The sequence below is a fragment of the Neoarius graeffei genome, chromosome 6, assembly GCF_027579695.1.
Source record: "Neoarius graeffei isolate fNeoGra1 chromosome 6, fNeoGra1.pri, whole genome shotgun sequence".
Lineage (NCBI taxonomy): Eukaryota > Metazoa > Chordata > Actinopteri > Siluriformes > Ariidae > Neoarius > Neoarius graeffei.
The window spans coordinates 71,080,288-71,102,136 of NC_083574.1; the positions used below are offsets into that span (position 1 = coordinate 71,080,288).

The 21,849-nt window shown below is 40.3% G+C and overlaps 1 protein-coding gene across 1 annotated transcript in view; it reads left to right on the forward strand.

The window, feature by feature from the left end:
- Positions 1 to 21,849, forward strand: part of slco3a1a (solute carrier organic anion transporter family member 3A1a) — a 99,028-nt gene that overhangs the window by 65,646 nt on the left and 11,533 nt on the right. Inside the window, exons 4-7 of the mRNA XM_060924040.1 lie at positions 1,588 to 1,848; positions 12,126 to 12,290; positions 12,434 to 12,632; positions 12,880 to 13,048. Of these exons, the coding sequence (XP_060780023.1) occupies positions 1,588 to 1,848; positions 12,126 to 12,290; positions 12,434 to 12,632; positions 12,880 to 13,048 (794 nt within the window). The remainder of the gene's footprint in view (positions 1 to 1,587; positions 1,849 to 12,125; positions 12,291 to 12,433; positions 12,633 to 12,879; positions 13,049 to 21,849) is intronic.

Genomic DNA, 21,849 nt, shown 5'->3' on the forward strand with positions numbered 1-21,849 from the left:
ATACAATTATGTGCTTTTTTTTTGTTTTTTTTTATTTCCCGTCACCAACACGGACTACCTAGGCTACTGCTGTAACAATAATAAACATGCCGAACACAGCATGCAAAGTTCCTGCTGAAAAAAAAATTAGGCTGTACATTTATGATAACACATCTGTGGGACAGTTCAAAATAAGCTGTAATTTTACTTCAACTTAGCAACTTTGCAAATAGATTTAGTTGAGCTTAGATTAACTGAAAGAAAGCACATTGAACTTTCAAACACGATAAAATATATATAATTTACCATCTTAAGGTCGGTCCGTATCGTGAAATACCGTGACCGAGGTCTTGAAAATACTGACCGAGGCCTCTGGGCCTCGGTCAGTATTTTCAAGGCCGAGGTCATGGTATTTCACGATACGGACCGACCTTGAGCTGGTAAATAATAATTTATTTTTTTCTTTACCAAATTTTAACAGAAAATGAGAGCGCCTGAAAGGGAAACCATATTTAGAACAAATCTGCTACAAGCTAGTCAAAAACCTGTTTGACACGCTACGTCAGCTTGGAATTTTCCAAAAATAAAAAACTTGATCTAGGCGACACAAAACCAGGTGCTTTCATCATAGTGAAATGCGAAAATGTTGACAAAAAATTGCTACTATGTTTGTTGTTGTTGTGAACGAGTGAGTTGCCAAAGGTCCGTAACCGGGGTCTGGATCATAGGATTCCGGACCGCTCGCGAGCCAATCAGAGTGCACGATTTGATGATGGAAATCGAACCACAAAAAAATATATATATATATACCTTCTCACTGAAAGAAGTCTGTGCTGCAAACGTGGTCAAGAGTGATCCTGATGACGATCTCGCTTCTTCAAGATCTTTGTGAGACTTTCTTTGCATGTGAAATTCAACATCTCGAAGGTCTTGGTGTTTACAAGTGATACTCCTGTTGCAAACAGTGTGTCGGAAATGGTGCTTGCTCGCTGAGTCAGTGATAATGCATGGATAGATTTTGGTCCAGTTGGGATTACACTTCGTATCATACTTAGCTGCACCTTGATACTTGGAAATATTTTATTTTATTATTTTTTTTTAACTTGGAGGGCCCTCTGATCCAGAATCGTGGTCACTCATTTTCACCAGGTGACTCATTTCCCACCAGTAATATGGAAATGATGAAGACAAAGCAAGATGCGATTTCATTGGTCGGCTTCCTGTAGTCAACCAATCACGGACATCCTTTCACTGCGTGATCCAGTGCAAAAAATCGTGAGTCTCACAGCAAAGTCGTGAGAGTTGACAGGGCAGTTTTCACCGAGTGTCTGAGCAAAAAGAATCGCGTGTCGGCAAATTTAAAGCGTGTCGGCTTGAAATTAAAGCATGTCGGCCCCGACACGCAAAAGCGCTCTGGGGAGAACACTGTGTATGTGTGTCGTATCACCTTTCTGGCAAAACGAATAAAAAAAATTCTTTGTCATTTAGACCATATGTGAAAGTTAAATGTTTTGTTTGTACATTATATTTAATGGCTCAAAAGGCAACTCTTAATGTTTTACTTATTCTTCTCTGTCCATGATGTGTGAACCAACCCTCTACCCTCAGCCAAACTGGACATCACCCCAGATGACCCACGCTGGATCGGTGCCTGGTGGGGAGGCTTCCTTCTCTGTGGGGTTTTACTTTTTTTCTCCGCCATCTTCATGTTTGGTTTCCCCTCATCTCTGTCAGATCGATATGGTAACAGCAGGACTGAGAGTGACCAGCCCATGCTGCCAGTATCTCAGAGTTTTGAGCATCCAAAGCCAAGTAATGGTGTCCTGCACAACCATCAACCTAACAGCTCCTGCTGTGATCAGCTTCGAGGTAGCGTACTGTATATAGTAACAGGCTGTTATAACTGTAAGTTGTTTATTCTCAAAATAACCCTTTTTTAATGAAAGTGGAGCAATAGAAAAATATTTTCACAACAAAATTTGGCTGGAACCCATTATGTTGCCTCCATCTCATTCGTACGCCTACCAGCCATCAAGAAATCCTCTACCGATTGAAAGGTTTTATTCTGTCCTTTTCCATTAGTATTGTCAATATGTGTCCAATAATTGTTTGATATATTTTAAAAAAAAAGTTATTTTACAGTTATTACATGTGCAGTTGGGTCCATAAATATTTGGACATTCAAAAAATAAGGTTTTAAATTTTCTTTGTATTATTTAAAAAAACAACTCTGTCTACCACAGTATATTGGACTTGAAATTACGTCATGGATATTTTTTCGAAATGCAGGCTTTTAGTTTTAACTTAAAGCGCATTTACATTTCATTGCATTTCATCTGTGTGTGTAAGTAAAATATGTACAGTAGATGTGAAAAGTGTACACACCCCGTTAAAATGATAGGTTTTTCTGATGTAAAAAAACATTTTAGTTGATGGCAGGTGTAAACCCAAAAAGACTGAATACTGTAATTAAATCAAAAGGTGCTTCAACAAAGTACTAGTTTAAGGGTGTGCACACTTATGCAACCAGCTTACATTTTTTTTGCCCCCCCCCCCCAAAACAGATTTTGTTTGTTTTTCAGTTGAATTGTACAGGTTATAGGTCACATTAAAGGTGGGAAAAGTTTTGAAATGTATCGTGGTCTCTTTTTTTTTTTTTACATCAGAAAAACCTATCATTTTAACGGGGTGTGGACACTTTTTTTTATATCCACTGTATTCAGAAAAACCTATCATTTTAACAGGGTGTGTACACTTTTTATATTTTGTGTGTGTGTGTATAAAAAGTGTACACACCTTGTTAAAATGACAGTTTTTTCTGATGTAAAAAAAAAAATCAGACCACGATAAATAATTTCAAAACTTTTCCCACCTTTAATGTGACCTATAACCTGTACAATTCAATTGAAAAACAAACAAATCTATTGGGTGGGGAATGGGACATTTAAAAAAAATAAATAAATAAATAAAAAGTACAGTAAGCTGGTTGCATACGTGCATAAGACTCTTCGCCGTTCACAGCTGGCACTCGACTATGCCCTCGCTGCCACATGTACTCTTATTAACTTAAAGTTTACAGTATTCGCATTATTTTTATGACATTGAAAAGAGTGACTTATTACCTTTTCTTCATAAATACAGTATGTAAGTGAATTAAACGTAAATATAAACTAAACACAGTTGGTCCTGTTTTACACAAGAGTGGTTGTTTGATGTGACAAGTGGATCCATTTCAGTATTACAAACTTTCCGGTATAAGGAACTGTTTGGACATTCCACCAAAAGTTCATTATAGTGAGGTTGCAGTGTATATACAAACCCCATTTCCGAAAAGTTGGAATAAAAGTTGGGATATTTTCCAAAATGCACTCAAAACAAAAATCTGTGATTTGTTTCACATGAACTTTTATTTAACTGACAAAAGTACAAAGAAAATATTTTCAGTAGTTTCGCTGACCAACTTAATTGTATTTTGTACATGTATTGAGATCATTGTCGTTCAGATCATGAGTTTTGTGTACTATTTGGCTCCATCTGGTGGTAGCTGCTAATAGCAAGCTTCAGGAGGAAGTGAACTCGGTAAACATTGGGAGTAACAGGAAGAAGGCTTCAGGAAAGTCTGTTCCCCTCACACCCAGAAAGTGAGCATCACAGTGCAGCTGTTTGTTTTAATCATGTGCTTCAAAGGCGGCACGGTGGTGTCGTGGTTAGCACGGTCGCCTCACAGCAAGAAGGTTCTGGGTTCGAACCCAGCGGCCGGCGAGGGCCTTTCTGTGTGGAGTTTGCATGTTCTCCCCGTGTCTGCGTGGGTTTCCTCTGGGTGCTCCGGTTTCCCCCACAATCCAAAGACATGCAGTTAGGTTGACGTGGGGCAGCCTTGGGCTGAGGTGCCCTTGAGCAAGGTACTTAACCCCTGACTGCTCCTTGGGCGCTCTGGTGTGGCTGCCCACTGCTCTGAGTGTGTGTGTGTGTGTGTTCACTGCTTCAGATGGGTTAAATGCAGAGGATGAATTTCACTGTGCTTGAAGTGTGCATGTGACGAATAATAAAAAGGTTTCTTCAAAGCCCACGGAACGGCTTCATCCATGGGTTATCTTCTGTTTGCAGTTACAGTGAGAGTAAAAAGTATTTGATCCCTTGCTGATTTTGTTGGTTTGCCCACTAATAAAGACATGATCATTCTATACTTTTAATGGTAGATGTATTCTAACATGGAGAGACAGAATATCAAAACAAAAATCCAGAAAATAACTTGAAAGAATATATTTTAATTGATTTGTATTTCATTGAGGGAAATAAGTATTTGATCCCTCTAGCCAAAAGCACTTAATACTTGGTGGCAAAGCCTTTGTTTGCAAGCACAGCGGACAGATGTTTGTTGTAGTTAACCACAAGGTTAGCACACATATCGGGGAATTTTGGCCCACTCTTCTTTGCAGATCCTCTCTAAATCATTAAGGTTGGTGGGCTGTCGCTTGGCAACTCGGACCTTCAGCTCCCTCCATAGATTTTCGATTGGATTGAGGTCCGGAGACTGGCTGGGCCACTCCATGACCTTAATGTGGTTCTTCTTGAGCCACTCCTTTGTTGCCTTTGCTGTATGCTTCGGGTCGTTGTCATGTTGGAAGACCCAACCACGGCCCATTTTCAACTTCCTGGCAAAGAGGAGGAGGTTGTCCCTCAGGACTGCACGGTACATGGCTCCATCCATCTTCCCACTGATGCGGTGAAGTAGCCCTGTGCCCTTGGCAGAGAAACACCCCCAAAACATAATGCTTCCACCTCCATGCTTGACAGTGGGCACAGTGTTCCTGGGGTCATAGGCAGCATTTTTCTTCCTCCACACATGACGAGTAGAGTTTAGGCCAAATAGTTCAATTTTGGTCTCGTCTGACCACAGAACCTTCTCCCAATCACTTTGCACATCTTTGAGGTGATCATTGGCATACTAGCGGGCCTCCACATGTGCCTTCTTAAGCAGGGGTACCTTTCGGGCACTGCAGGATTTTAATCCATTGCGGCGCAAAGTGTTGCCAATTGTTTTCCTGGTGACTGTGGTCCCAGCTGCCTTGAGGTCATTCACTAACTCCCGCTATGTGGTTGCAGGCCGATTTCTCACAGTTCTCATGATCATTGCCACCCCACGAGGTGAAATGTTCTGTGGAGCACCAGACCGAGGTCTATTGATGGTCATGTTATACTTCTTAAATTTTCTCACAATTGCACCAATGGTTGTTACTTTAATACCCAGCATCTTGCTAATGTTTTTGTAGCCCATTCCAGATTTGTGCAGGTCAACAATCCTGTCTCTGAGGTCCTGAGAGAGTTCTTTGGTCTCACCCATGTTGGAGAGTTTGGAATCTGTCTGATTGTCTGATTCTGTGAACAGGTGTCTTTCATACAGGTGATTAGTTAGAACAGGTGTCTTCAATTCAGGTAACAGGTTGATTGGGAGTGTCTAACTGGTCTGTGAAAGCCAGAACTCCTAATGCATACTAGGGGATCAAATACTTATTTCCCTCAATGAAATACAAATCAATTAATATATATTCTTTAAAGTTATTTTCTGGATTTTCTTTTTGATATTCTGTCTCTCCATGTTAGAATACATTTACCATTAAAAGTATAGAATGATCATGTATTTATTAGTGGGCAAACCAACAAAATCAGCAAGGGATCAAATACTTTTTACTCTCACTGTATATTAACACTTTTATATGGTTTAGGTTCAGTATTTTTGATGATTAGTTTGTTGGGGACTGCAGACATCCCAAGTCTCCCGGAACTTCCAGGAGTCTCCCGCATATTGATAGCGGTTCCCTGATGCCCGTGATACAATCTCACGGAACCTAGAGCAAGCTTCATCCCGAACCTATCGACTAGTCAGTCAGTACATAGAGCATGAAGAAGAGCGGCAGCTGCTCCAGCTATTTTCTGGAACCCAGGAAATTAATACATGGTACAAATCATTTTATTTTTATTATTTTTTTTTAGCTGATTTGGTGTTCAACTTTCACAGTCATGATAAAGAAGTGTCCCTTTGTAATTGTCATCTTTGTAAGCTCACTTGCTCGGCACAAGGCTAAATAATGTCGATAAATTACTTTCACTTTACAGTGCTGGAGCGGCAGGAGCAGGTGTCGTGCAACAGTCAGGAATTTGTGAGGATTCACCTCCAAAACTAAGTCGCTCATTAGACTACAACCTTTTCTGGTTCAGACAGAACCAATTGGGACCATGTACAAACTTTCTATTTAGTGCTACAACATTAAGTAGAGGTGTGTGTTGGGGGTCAGCGTGCAATTACCTTTTATTTATTTATTTAACTAAAATCCTTATATCTCTGCAACCATAAAATATTTTTTCCCCAAACATTCCAAAACCTGTGATCTTCTTGCAGTGTCCCTTTACAGAGAGCTGATTTTAAGGTGAATTGAACCTGTTTGAAATTTTAAGGTAAAGTCCCTACAATAATCATGGAATTGGAGCGAAGGAAAAGGCCATTGCAAGATTAATTTTTAATTCATAATTTATCACTCTGTGCTAGAATTTGATGCCTGCACCACACTCAAAGTTGAGACAGAGGCATTATTACCATTGTGGTACATCACCTTTCTTTTTAGTAACACTTTTTAATCCTATGGGAACTGAGAATAGTACAACCCCGATTCCAAAAAAGTTGGGACAAAGTACAAATTGTAAATAAAAACGGAATGCAATAATTTACAAATCTCAAAAACTGATATTGTATTCACAATAGAACATAGACAACATAGCAAATGTCGGAAGTGAGACATTTTGAAATTTCATGCCAAATATTGGCTCATTTGAAATTTCATGACAGCAACACATCTCAAAAAAGTTGGGACAGGGGCAATAAGAGGCTGGAAAAGTTAAAGGTACAAAAAAGGAACAGCTGGAAGACCAAATTGCAACTCATTAGGTCAATTGGCAATAGGTCATTAACATGACTGGGTATAAAAAGAGCATCTTGGAGTGGCAGCGGCTCTCAGAAGTAAAGATGGGACGAGGATCACCAATCCCCCTAATTCTGCGCCAACAAATAGTGGAGCAATATCAGAAAGGAGTTCCACAGTGTAAAATTGCAAAGAGTTTGAACATATCATCATCTACAGTGCATAATATCATCAAAAGATTCAGAGAATCTGGAAGAATCTCTGTGCGTAAGGGTCAAGGCCGGAAAACCATACTGGGTGCCCGTGATCTTCGGGCCCTTAGACGGCACTGCATCACATACAGGCATGCTTCTGTATTGGAAATCACAAAATGGGCTCAGGAATATTTCCAGAGAACATTATCTGTGAACACAATTCACCGTGCCATCCGCTGTTGCCAGCTAAAACTCTATAGTTCAAAGAAGAAGCCATATATAAACATGATCCAGAAGTGTCTTCTCTGGGCCAAGGCTCATTTAAAATGGACTGTGGCAAAGTGGAAAACTGTTCTGTGGTCAGACGAATCAAAATGTGAAGTTCTTTATGGAAATCGGGACGCCGTGTCATTCGGACTAAAGAGGTGAAGGACGACCCAAGTTATCAGCGCTCAGTTCAGAAGCCTGCATCTCTGATGGTATGGGGTTGCATTAGTGCGTGTGGCATGGGCAGCTTACACATCTGGAAAGGCAACATCAATGCTGAAAGGTATATCCAGGTTCTAGAGCAACATATGCTCCCATCCAGACGACGTCTCTTTCAGGGAAGACCTTGCATTTTCCAACATAATGCCAAACCACATACTGCATCAATTACAGCATCATGGCTGCGTAGAAGAAGGGTCCGGGTACTGAACTGGCCAGCCTGCAGTCCAGATCTTTCACCCATAGAAAACATTTGACGCATCATAAAACGGAAGATACGACAAAAAAGACCTAAGACAGTTGAGCAACTAGAATCCTACATTAGACAAGAATGGGTTAACATTCCTATCCCTAAACTTGAGCAACTTGTCTCCTCAGTCCCCAGACGTTTACAGACTGTTGTAAAGAGAAAAGGGGATGTCTCACAGTGGTAAACATGGCCTTGTCCCAACTTCTTTGAGATGTGTTGTTGTCATGAAATTTAAAATCACCTACTTTTTCTCTTTAAATGATACATTTTCTCAGTTTAAACATTTGATATGTTATCTATGTTCTATTCTGAATAAAATATGGAATTTTGAAACTTCCACATCATTGCATTCCGTTTTTATTTACAATTTGTACTTTGTCCCAACTTTTTTGGAATCCGGGTTGTAATTGTTGCAGTTTTACAATTGGAATTTCTGTCCATTCTTGCTTGATATAAAACTTCAGCTGCTCAGCAGTCCGTGGTCGCAGTTGTCTTATTCTCTTCTTCATGATACACCATACATTCTCAATAGGAGAGAGATCTTGCCTGGCAGCAGGCCAGTCAAGCACACGCATTCTGTGTCTATGAAGCCATGCTGTTGTAACCCGTGTAGAATGAGGCCTGGTATTGTCCTGCAGAAGTAAGCATGGACCTCCCAGGAAGAGACGTTGCCTTGAGGGCAACAAGCTGTGCTTCTCTCTAATCCTAATATATGCCTCCGTGTCAATGATACCTTCGCACACATGCAACTCACCCCTGCTGTGAGCACTGATGCACCCCCATATCAATCACAGATGCTGGCTTTTTGTACCTTTCTCCGACAACAAACTGGATGGTCATGTTCACCTTAGGCATGGAGAACTTTGATGTTTGGTTTTCCCATAAACAAGCTGAAAGGTAGACTCATCTGACCACAGTGCACATTTCCACTGTCTTTCAGCCCATCTGAGATGAGTTCCGACCCAGAGGAATCAGTAGCGGTTCTGCATAGAACTGATGAATGGCTTCCTCCTTATGTAATATAGTTTCAGGCTGTATTTCTGGCTGCTGCAGAGTGTATTCAGTGATGACGGTTTACCAAAGTACTCCCAAGCCCATGTTGTTATATTTGTCACATTAGCATGATTGTTTCTCTTCAGCAGTGTCACCTGAGGGCTCCAAGGTCACGCACACTGGTTTCCGACCTTGCCTTTTATGCACTGAGATGTCTCAGAATTCCCTGGATCTTTTCACAATATTATGCACTGTAGATTTTGAAAGAGCTAAATTCTCTGCAGTCTTGCACTGAGAAATGTTCTTTTTGAATTGACCAACAATTCTCTCATGAATTTTGCCACAAAAGGATGAGCCACAACCCATCCATGCTTGCAAAGACTGAGCCTTTGGTGCATGCTCCTTTTATACCCAATCATGATACCCTCACCAGTTAGCAATTAATGTGCTTAATGTGGAGTCTTCCAAAATAGGGTTACTTAAGTAGCCTATAAACCTTTCAGTCTTATTTTGCCTCTGTCCCAACTTTTTTTGAGTGTATTGCAGACATTGGATTCTATATTTACAAAATCCAATTAAGGTGATCTGTAAAACTATTGAAAATCTTTTCTTTGTACTTTTGTCAGTTAAATAAAGGTTCACGTGAATTAACAAATCACAATTTTTTGTTGGTGTGTGTGCACCGATCAGTCATAAAATGAAAAACACTGACGGGTAAAGTGAATTAATTATGTTGTTACAATGGCACCTGTCAAGGGGTGGAATATATTAGGCAGCTAGAGATCAGTCAGTTCTCAAAGTTGATGTGTTGGGAGCAGGAAAAATGGGCAAGCATAAAGATCTATGCAACTTTGACAAGGGCCAAATTGTGATGGCGAGAAGACTGGGTCTGAGCATCTCCAAATGGCACATCTTGTGGGGTGTTCCTGGAATGCAATGGTTTGTACCTACCAAAAGTGGTCCAAGGAAAGACAATCGGTGAACTGGCGACAGGGTCATGGGTCTTGAAGGCTCATTGATTTGCATGGGGCACAAAGGCTAGGCTATATGGTCCAAGCTCACAGAAAAGCTACTGTCACGCAAACTGCTGAAAAAGTTAATGCTGGCTAAAACAGAAAGGTGTCAATTATTTATCAATTGATGAACAATTTATCAATTATTTATTTAAGTGGCAGTTCTGTGGGCAGAAACACTTTGCTGATGAGAGAGGTCAGAGGAGAATTGTCAGACTGGTTGGAGGTAACTCAAATTACCACTCCACAACTATGGTGAGCAGAAAAGCATCTCGGAGTGTACAACCCCGATTCCAAAAAAGTTGGGACAAAGTACAAATTGTAAATAAAAACGGAATGCAATAATTTACAAATCTCAAACTGATATTGTATTCACAATAGAACATAGACAACATATTAAATGTCAAAAGTGAGACATTTTGAAATTTCATGCCAAATATTGGCTCATTTGAAATTTCATGACAGCAACACATCTCAAAAAAGTTGGGACGGGGCAATAAGAGGCTGGAAAAGTTAAAGGTACAAAAAAGGAACAGCTGGAGGACCAAATTGCAACTCATTAGGTCAATTGGCAATAGGTCATTAACATGACTGGGTATAAAAAGAACATCTTGGAGTGGCAGCGGCTCTCAGAAGTAAAGATGGGAAGAGGATCACCAATCCCCCTAATTCTGCGCCGACAAATAGTGGAGCAATATCAGAAAGGAGTTCAACAGTGTAAAATTGCAAAGAGTTTGAACATATCATCATCTACAGTGCATAATATCATCAAAAGATTCAGAGAATCTGGAAGAATCTCCGTGCGTAAGGGTCAAGGCCGGAAAACCATACTGAGTGCCCATGATCTTCGGGCCCTTAGACGGCACTGCATCACATACAGGCATGCTTCTGTGTTGGAAATCACAAAATGGGCTCAGGAATCTTTCCAGAGAACATCATCTGTGAACACAATTCACCGTGCCATCCGCCGTTGCCGGGTAAAACTCTATAGTTCAAAGAAGAAGCCGTATCTAAACATGATCCAGAAGCGCAGACGTCTTCTCTGGGCCAAGGCTCATTTAAAATGGACTGTGGCAAAGTGGAAAACTGTTCTGTGGTCAGACGAGTCAAAATGTGAAGTTCTTTATGGAAATCAGGGACGCCGTGTCATTTGTACTAAAGAGGAGAAGGACGACCCAAGTTGTTATCAGCGCTCAGTTCAGAAGCCTGCATCTCTGATGGTATGGGATTGCATTAGTGCTTGTGGCATGGGCAGCTTACACATCTGGAAAGACACCATCGATGCTGAAGGGTATATCCAGGTTCTAGAGCAACATACTGTATGCTCCCATCCAGACGACGTCTCTTTCAGGGAAGACCTTGCATTTTCCAACATGACAATGCCAAACCACATACTGCATCAATTACAGCATCATGGCTGCGTAGAAGAAGGGTCCGAGTACTGAACTGGCCAGCCTGCAGTCCAGATCTTTCACCCATAGAAAACATTTGGCGCATCATAAAACGGAAGATACGACAAAAAAGACCTAAGACAGTTGAGCAACTAGAATCCTACATTAGACAAGAATGAGTTAACATTCCTATCCCTAAACTTGAGCAACTTGTCTCCTCAGTCCCCAGACGTTTACAGACTGTTGTAAAGAGAAAAGGGGATGTCTCACAGTGGTAAACATGGCCTTGTCCCAACTTTTTTGAGATGTGTTGTTGTCATGCAATTTAAAATCACCTAATTTTTCTCTTTAAATGATACATTTTCTCAGTTTAAACATTTTATATGTCATCTATATTCTATTCTGAATAAAATATGGAATTTTGAAACTTCCACATCATTGCATTCTGTTTTTATTTACAATTTGTACTTTGTCCCAACTTTTTTGGAATCGGGGTTGTACAAGAAGTTTAATCTTAAGGTAGTGGGGCTACAACAGCAGGATAACACATCAGGTTCCATTCTTGTGAGCCAGTAATAGGAATCTGGGGCTACAGTTGGCACAGGCTCACTGGAATTGGGCACTTGAAGGTTGGAAAAAGACCAGGCAACGTTCTCAAATTCACAAACAATTCCTCAAAGTTTTGCAATCAACTCACACAAAGATTAGAATCTGACCATCATTGTTGAGATAATGAAAGGCTGTCTTTAGAAAATGAGGCAAAAATTAGACTTTGCATATTAAGTTGTGTTTTGTCTATGGTTGAAAACTAATGGCATAAATATAGAATGAAAAACAGAGTCTGTTAGAACACCATTATGGCTACTGTAATAACAACCATTCTGCTCTCTCTCTCTGCTCAGTGATTCCTAAGGTCACTAAACACCTGCTGTCTAACCCGGTGTTCACCTGTATTGTCCTTGCTGCATGTATGGAGATTGCTGTAGTTGCTGGTTTTGCTGCCTTCTTGGGCAAGTACTTGGAGCAGCAGTTTAATCTTACAACCACCTCAGCCAATCAGCTTCTGGGTATGTCGGACATCCCTTCCTCATATAGGCTATTCTGCATGCAATAGAGTTCAAAAGTTCATATCTTCCACAGTAAAATTCAAAATCTTTATGAACCATGTTGATATTATTGTTAGCAAAGAACTTAACTTCGCTTCTTGCAGGTATGACCGCCATCCCATGTGCATGCCTGGGCATTTTTATGGGAGGTCTTTTGGTGAAGAAGCTGAATCTCTGTGCTCTGGGTGCTGTTCAGATGGCCATGTTGGTCAACCTGATTTCCACCACCTGCTATGTGTCTTTCCTCTTCCTTGGCTGTGACACAGGTCCTGTTGCTGGTGTGACTGTCTCCTATGGCAATGAGTGAGCATGGCTTAGAGCTTCATTTGTTTTTCAAAAGGATTGTTTTTATGTTTGGTCCAGATCTATGCACACCTATCATAGTTTAAATAAAGAGCATTATTTATTTCATCTTTAACAGGTGTGTTTGTATTTGAACATGATTCAAGAAGACATTTAATTCATAACTGCCACACTTTTTTTTTTTTTTCATTTTTTTTTTTTAAATATGTGTAAAACCTCGGCTAATGTTTGAATATTGTGTGTGTAGAACCCTGCAGCCAGGCCAAACACCAGAAGCTCTGTGCATCAGTAACTGTAACTGCTACACATCATCTGTTAGCCCTGTGTGCGGCTCTAATGGAGTCACGTACCTGTCCGCTTGCTTCGCTGGCTGCACCAGACCCATTAGCACTGGAGTGCTTCCTCAGCCGGTTCAGGTTTTTTATTACACTTTCATATGCCAGCATGACATGCAAGTGGAGTGGATTATTTTTATATAACATCATGGAATGGAGTGCGTTATTCCACTTTTACCACAAGTTTGTCAGTTGTTTAGTGTGTTAATGTATGAAGCATTGCACATTTTTTAATGGTTTATCGTGAGATTTAATGTTGTAGAAAGCCCAAAAGACAAGTTGCTTCCTATGATCAGGTCCATAAGTATCTGGACAGCGACACAATTGTCATGATTTTGCCTCTGTACACCACCTCAATGGAAAATGAAGCAATCAGACTGATTTGAAATGTAGAGTTTCAGCTTTAATTCAAAGCATTTAACAAAAATGTTGCAACTGTTTAGAAATTACAGCTATTTTTACATAGTTCCTCCAGTTTTACAGCCTCAAAAGTAATCGGACAATTTACTGCTAAGTAGTTTCATGGCCAATTATAGCCTGTTTCTTCATTATTTCCTGATAAATTAAGGAGAAAAAAGATTTGGAATTCATTCCAAGTCTCGAATTTGCATTTGGCATCAGTTCATGGAAACTTTCGATGTTTGGTCCAAAGAGATGTCCGTACAAGTGAAGGAGGCCTGAAAAAAACCCAAAACAGACCTATCGGAGAGATAGCTGGAACATTAGGAGTGGACAAGTCAACAATTTGGTACAAAGTTCATGACTGTAGAATTCTTTCCTTGGTGAAGGAAAACTCCTTCACAACATTTAACTAAGTCAAGTATACTCTTGAGGAGGTAGGCCTATTATTGTCAAAGTTTACAATCAAGAGATGCCTTAATGAATGTAAGTACAGAGGGATTACGTCTAAAGGCAAACCAACTCAACACAACTTTGTCATTCTTTCACATACGCAGCATACAGAACGAATTTCATTCTCGACGGACCAAGGTGCTTAGACAGTGCAAACGAGAAGTATCACCAAAGCAGTAAACATGAAATGTTGCAAGAGCTGTGCAAACATCACATAACACAACATAACATGATCTAACATAAGATGACTTAAGACATAAAAAAAAAAAAAGCAGCATACACAACCTGACATAATTGAGCTAGTATGCATGTCGTAATGCAACATAACTCAGCCTAACATAACATAACATAAATTGCTGAAGGCAGGTGTGGTGATTGTGAAGAGGTAGAGAGATAATGCGATGAGATAGAGATGTAAGAGTAAAGTGCTAGTACAGAGTTTAAAGTGACTGTGCAGTTGTGTGTCGAATGTCCATTGTCCCTTTTTTTGAGTGACTGAGTACTGATGCTTGGGATGTCCATTGTCTGTTATTTTGTGTGGTGTGGGATGGGGGAGGCAGGTTGTTACAGGAGTGAGGTTTCGGGTGGGACCAGGGTGTTCAGGGCTCTGACAGCTTGGGGGAAGAAGCTGTTGCAGAACCTTTCAGTGCGGGACCTGATGCTGTGAAAACTCCTACCCGATGGTCAAACAGACTGGGAGGAGTGATCCTTCACAATGGCAGAGGCTCTGCATACACAGCGTGCCTGGAAGATGTCCTTGATGGAGGGGAGGGAAACCCTATAATCCTCTCAGCTATCCTCAGTATGCATTATAGGATCTTGCATTCCAGTATTTTGCAGTTCCCGAAGCACACAGTGATGCAGCTGGCTAGGATGCTCTCCACGGTTCCTGTGTAGATGGTGGTGAGGATGGGTGGCGGAAGGCTGGCTCTCTTCAGCCTCCGGAGAAAGCGAAGATGTTGTTGTGCCTTCTTCACAGCGGAGTTGGTGTTGATGGACCGGGTGTGGTTGTTAGAAATGTGTACACCAAGAAACTTGGTGCTTCTGACTCGCTCAACGACAGAGCCACAGATGAGCAGGGGAGGGTGGTCAGCTGACCATCTCCAGAAATCAACAACAATCTCTTTTGTCTCTATTGAGAGAGAGATTGTTGTTGTGGCACCAGCTCACCAGTTGTTCCACCTCCTCTCTATATGCTCTGGCCCCATCCCAATGTGGCACGACAATGAAGCTTACAGCAGGTTATGGTTGCTGAACTGCTGGTTGTCCAGCTGGTGCTCTGAAAACAATGTGGGCTTTATAGATAATTGGAGTAGTTTTGAGGCTAAGGCTGGCCTGTTAACGCAGAACAGTATCCATCCCACTCAGGAAGGTGCTGCTCTCATTTCTTGCAGTGTTGCTCATTGTCTCAGGACAGGCCTAGTTAATTTGTGACAGTCTAGAGCCAAGGCCAGGGAGCAGACGAACAGGCTACATCAGCTGTCTGTTAGCTGCACAGTCTCACTTCGGTTCCACTATATCAAGACTTTTTGTTCCCCAAGCTATACAAAAAAGGAGAAATACTCAGTTTGTTCTAGTAACCTACTTTAACGTAAAATTAGATCATACCATCTGTACAGTCACTGCCAGCACCGTTTGATCTAAAGGTAGGACTATTAAATATTAGATCTCTTGCATCTAAAGTGCTAATTGTGAATGAACTTATTACTGATCAGGAGTTTAATGTACTGTGTTTAACAGAAACATGAATTAAACCAAATGAGTATGTAGCATTAAATGAAGCGAGTCCTCCTGGATACAATTATATACACCAGCCTCGTCTAACTGGCAGAGGAGGAGGCGTCACAGTTATTTAGAATGATTATCTAGGAGTAACACAAAAGCCTGTTGATTTAAATTCAATGCGATTGAAGGTCTTTACACTAACATCCGTAGTCACAAAAATTAAGTCTACCCAGTCGATTCCGTTACTACTTATTTACAGGCCCCCAGAGCCATATTCTGCGTTTCTTTCTGAATTTGTGGATTTCATCTGAGACCTGGTTATTTTTTTTTCGACAAAGCTTTAATTGTTGGAGACTTTAATATTCACTTTGAAAACTCAGAAGACCCTCTGAAAACAGCATTTACGTCTCAGTAGAAGATAATCAGGATGCCACAGGACCTGCTCATATTGGTGTTCACACTCTTGATCTAATACTAACATTCGGATTAAATATAGAAAATATAGGCACACTTCCACAGTCTGAGGCCACCTCAGATCATTATTTCATCTCATTCAAAATGTCTGAGCAATAATATATGCACCATACCATGCTTTTTTCATTATATATGTTACCACTGGGTAATATTATTTGGAAGCATGGTATTCACTTCCACTGTTATGTTGGTGATACACAGTTGTATGTTTCTGAAAAGCCAGATGAGAGACACCAGCTTAATAAAATTGAGAAATGTGTAAAGGACATTAGACACTGGATGCTTATTAACTTTATTATGCCTCCGCCACCGTAAGGTGCAGGAGGCATTATGTTTTCGGGTTGTCCGTCCCGAAACCTTGTGAACGCAGTATCTCAAAGGCTAATGAAAGGAATTTCACCAAACTTTCACCATTTGTGCGCTTTGGGACAAACATGAACTGATTAGATTTTGAGGTCAAAAGATCTAAGGTCAAGGTCACTGTGAGGTCAAATGTCTGTCCGAGAACCTTGTGAACACAATATCTCCAAGGCAAATCAAAGGAATTTCTCCAAACTTTCACCTTTTGTGCATTTGGGGACAAAGATAAACTCATTAGATTTTGAGATCAAAAGGTCTAAGGTCAAGGTCACTGTGAGGTCAAATGCCTGTCCGAAAACCTTGTGAACACAATATCTCCAAGGCAAGTACAAGTTATTTCACCAGGTCAAGATTACTGTGAGGTCAAATGTCCATCCCCAAATCACAACTTAATAAGGCGTGTGGTCTACCGGGCGGAGGCATCCCCATCGATGCCGTTGGCGTCAAGTTCTGTCTAGTTCTACTTAACTCTGACAAGACAAATACTTGTACTAGGACCACATGCAGCTAGAAGTAGATGTTCTGATTACATAGTAACTCTGGATGGCCTTTCTGTTTCTTTACATGCAGCAGTAAAGGACCTTGGTGTGATCATTGACTCCAGTCTTTCATTTGAAACTCGTATCGATAATATGAGGATAGCTTTCTTTCATCTCAGAATTATTGTGAAAATAAGAAATATAATGTCACTACATGATGCAGAAAATCTAGTTCATGCCTTTCTTACCTCTAGGGTGGATTATTGTCTGAATGTTCCAATAAGTGCATAAACAAGCTCCAGTTAGTTAAAATGCAGCAGCAAGAGTCCTTACTAGAAGTAGAAGATATGACCACACCACCCCTATCTTATCCACATTGCATTGGCTCCCAAACAAATTTTGCACTGATTATAAAACACTACTATTGACCTATAAAGCACTGACTGGTCTCGCACCACAGTACCTGAGTAAACCTCTGGTCCTTTATAACCTGCCACACCTACTTGGATCAAAAGTTGTAGGCTATCTGTTGGTACCTCATGTAATGAAGACTACATCAGTGGGTAGGACCTTTTCTTACAAAGCCCCACAAATATGGAACAGCCTTCCAAGTAGTGTTCAGGACTGAAACACGGTCTCAGTGTTTACGTCTAGGCTGAAAACATATCTGCTTAGTCAAGCCTTTTGACAATAGCTTTTTATTAGGTAAAGGAGTAGATCTGGAGGGTCCTCAAGTATAGTGTGTTTTGGGATGTCTGGATGCTGTTGTATACAAAAGCTGTACACAAGTGCACTACACCGGCTCAGGATGGACATGTCAGAGTTGGAACGGTGTTGGGTTTTTTGTTTTATAAAGAAAAAGAGTTTTCATTTTACAGGTCTACGCACTATGTAGCTTCCAGACAATTCACTTGGTGGACTCATGGCTACTGGGGGGGGGACAGTAAGGAGTGTTATTCGTGTGCTTGCTAAACACAAGGCAGCATAAAGCACACCATTGTTGTTCTTAAGTTTACTTTATTATTATTATTATTATTATTATTATTAATTCACCCGTTTTTTGACACCGTTACTCCGCCTACAGCTTTTTGAGATATCGACACCATTCCAACTCTGACACATCCGGACTGAACCATGCCCCACACACCGTCTGTCTGTTAATCTACCCAGCACCAGCTAAAGATCATGTAAGAAAAAGATTTTAGAGCACAAAGTGTCATGTCGCACTGCGAGTTGAGCCATTTTAAACTGAGATTTTAGAGCACGCAGCCATATATATACACTCTCTCTCTCTCTCTCTCTCTCTCTCTCTCTCTCTCTCTCTCTCTTAATCTACCCAGAACTCATGTCTGATCCAGTTTCTGTTGGTGATACTTTGCTACAGCTGATCAAGCACACTTGGCATTTTCTCTGCGGAAATGCAGTCTAGTTCCAGCTTGTGCTTTCTTTTTAGCATAATTGTGGCATTTATATGCTACACAATGAGGCATACTTATTTAAAAACTGATAAATTTGGTAAACTACTTGTAAAACTAGCAAAACTACGATGTAAACAGAAAACATAAACAGCTGAGTTGCTCCAAGAGACCGCTGCATGACGCCATCACATACATCAAGCCCATCTGGCATTTTAAAGAATGAATTTTTCTCGAACAGTATTTGGTTTCCAAAAATGAAAGTTTGATTTTTGAAATCTGCTACGACTTTTACTTAAAATATGTTTGAGAGTAAATCTGCTGGAGGATCCTTTTAACCACATTTTGATCATCACCTGAAACACCAGTGACCAATTGAAGGCAAAATTAAATTTCAGAGTAATTAAATTACGTAGAGGACGAGATAGGGAATTCACCAGACAGTGCCTGGGTTATCAGAATGCATGGAACTACTTGCATTTTTTTTTTTTTTTTAGCTTTGCCTTGATGAATCTTCTGATGATCGCAGCTGCCACAGCTAGAGTCAGTTCCCTATAGTGTTCAGAAGTATTCAAAGGTCGCATTGTTCAGAAGTATTCAAAGGTCGTATTGTTCAGAGGTATTCAAAGGTCGTATTGTTCAGAAGTATTTGGATGGCTGTAGCTTTTAGGAGTCTTCTTGAAGTTTAGAAGTCTCTTGACAGAAGTTCAAGTTAGTCAAGTCGCATTGGTTCTCCAGGGCATTGCAGATGAAGAGTGTGGAGTTTGCAGAGTGGAGATTTGTAAATGGTAAGCGAGGCTTCCAGTAAACAAAGTGCTTGGAGACTGGGTTTAAAGTGATGAGTCATCTAGGGGTATGCCATACTAATCCACCAGGCGGTCACTCTGAGCAGTAGCCTTTACCCCACATCCCTTCGAGAGAGGAGACCAGAGACACATGATTTAATGGCTGACTTGTTTGCAAACTTCTAACTTATTACATATCAACTTCACAGAACCCCAGGATGGTGCACTATTGGAATAAACCAAATACATATTCAAATTCCTTTCAATTACATGATAACGATGCTCAACATAACAATCACCATATTAGTCATTTACAAATTAGTTACCTAGGCATAATTATTACATTAAAAACACACGAATTGCATTCACATCTGTAACACAATGATTGTCATAACTTTTTGTCTGCCTGTGTGTTCATCTAAAACAATCAGTCCTAGTAAAAATATGAATCTTAGAAGCAACACGAGGTCGATTTTTGTTTTCAGAGCTGTGTGCACACGTGGGCGCGTGTGCATGCATGCTTTATTTTCAAGACATCCATTTGTGGATACAAATAAATCATTCAACGTTAGGTTTTGAGCTGTCTGTAATGAAGGAGGTTGAATTGACAAAGCATTGGACATAGGAATGTAAATCTCTACCAGCTAAGACATTCTGCCTCATGGAGCTGTTCCGAGATGTTTCTCAGTTTATTTCAGGACAAACAGGAGTATACAGTGCTCAGCATAAATGAGTACACCCTTTTTGAAAAGTAACATTTTAAACAATATCTCAGTGAACACAAACAATTTCCAAAATGTTGATAAGACAAAGTTTAATATAACATCTGTTTAACTTATAACATGAAACTAAGGTTAATAATATAACTTAGATTACACATTTTTTAAAATTTTACTCAAATTAGGGTGGTGCAAAAATGAGTATACCCTGCAACAAAAATTACTACATGTAGTATTTTGTATGGCCTCCATGATTTTTAATGACAGCACCAAGTCTTCTAGGCATGGAATGAACAAGTTGGTGATATTTTGCAACATCAATCTTTTTTTCCATTCTTCAACAATGACCTGGATGCTGGATGGAGAGTGATGCTCAACTTGTCTCTTCAGAATTCCCCATAGGTGTTCGATTGGGTTCAGATCAGGAGACATACTTGGCCACTGAATCACTTTCACCCTGTTCTTCTTCAGAAAGCCAACAGTGGCCACAGATGTGTGTGTTTAGTCATGTTGGAAAAGTGCATGACGACCAAGGGCACGGAGTGATGGTAGCATCTTCTCTTTCAGTATAGAGCAATACATCTGTGAATTCATGATGCCATCAATGAAATGCAGCTCCCCGACACCAGCAGCACTCATGCAGCCCCACATAAGGACACTGCCACCACCATGTTTCACTGTAGGCACCATGCATTTTTCTTTGTATTCATCACCTTTGTGATGCCATACAGTTTTGAAGCCATCAGTTCCAAAAACATCTATCTTGGTCTCACCAATCCAGAGTATAGAGTCCCAGTAGTCTTCATCTTTGTCAGCATGGGCCCTGGAAAACTCTAGGCAGGCTTTTTTGTGCCTGGGCTTTAGGAGAGGCTTCTTTCATGGACGGCATCCATGCATGCCATTCCTCTGCAGTGTATGCCGTATTGTGTCACGGGAAATAGTCACCCCAGTTTGGCTTTCTACTTCTTTAGATAACTGCAGTGAACTTGCATGCCGATTTTCTTCAACCCTTCTCATCAGAAGATGCTCCTGTCAAGGTGTTAACTTCTGTGGATGACCTGGACGTCTCGGAGATGGTTGCAGTTCCATCTTTCTTAAATTTTTGGACAATTTTTGCTACAGTATTCTGACTGATAAGTAAAGCTTTGCTGATCTTCTTGTAGCCTTCACTTTTGTGGTGTAAAGAAATTATTTTCTTTGGGGAATTCTGAAGAGACAAGTTGAGCATCACTCTCCATCCAGCATCCAGTCACTAAAAGAGGTCATTGTTGAAGAATGGAAAAAGATTGATGTTGCAAAATGTTGCCAACTTGTTCATTCCATGCCTAGAAGACTTGGTGCTGTCATTAAAAATCATGGAGGTCATACAAAGTACTAGATGTAGTAGTTTTTGTTGTGGGGTGTACTCATTTTTGCACCACCCTAATTTGAGTAAAACTGAAAAAATGTGTAATCTAAGTTATATTATTAACCTTACTTTCACGTTATAAGTTAAACAGATGTTATATTAAACTTTGTCTTGTCAACATTTTGGAAATTGTTTGTGTTCATTGAAATATTGTTTAAAATGTTACTTTTCAAAGGGGGTGTACTCATTTACGCTGAGCACTGTATATTCACATTCAAGAGTGTGATGTAGCTCTGGTAGCTCTGTATTTGGATGTTGATGACGTGATCGATGAAGCTATTTATGTATGACAGGGAAATGGGTGATGGAGCATTAAATCACTGATTTAGACTATACTACTTTATGAAAGAAGAGATACATTATGTACATCACTTGTCAGGATCATAAGCTTATGAAAAGAAGGAGGACTGCTCATTACTGGTCAACATAACCTTCATTAAGCAAAGAGCAGAATGTGCGAGCGAAGATAAATCTCAAGGATTTAACTAACCAAAACGAGTAGCATAGACATAGGACAGCCTGCCTATTCTAGGTTCAAGCATGCCAAACAAAAACGTCTATCATTCGGAAATCTGTGGTTAGTAAAGAGTCTATAACATCCTCAGATAGATGAAAAATCATAGAAGCTTTGATTTAAGTAGTCGGTTCATAATTTTTTTCATTTT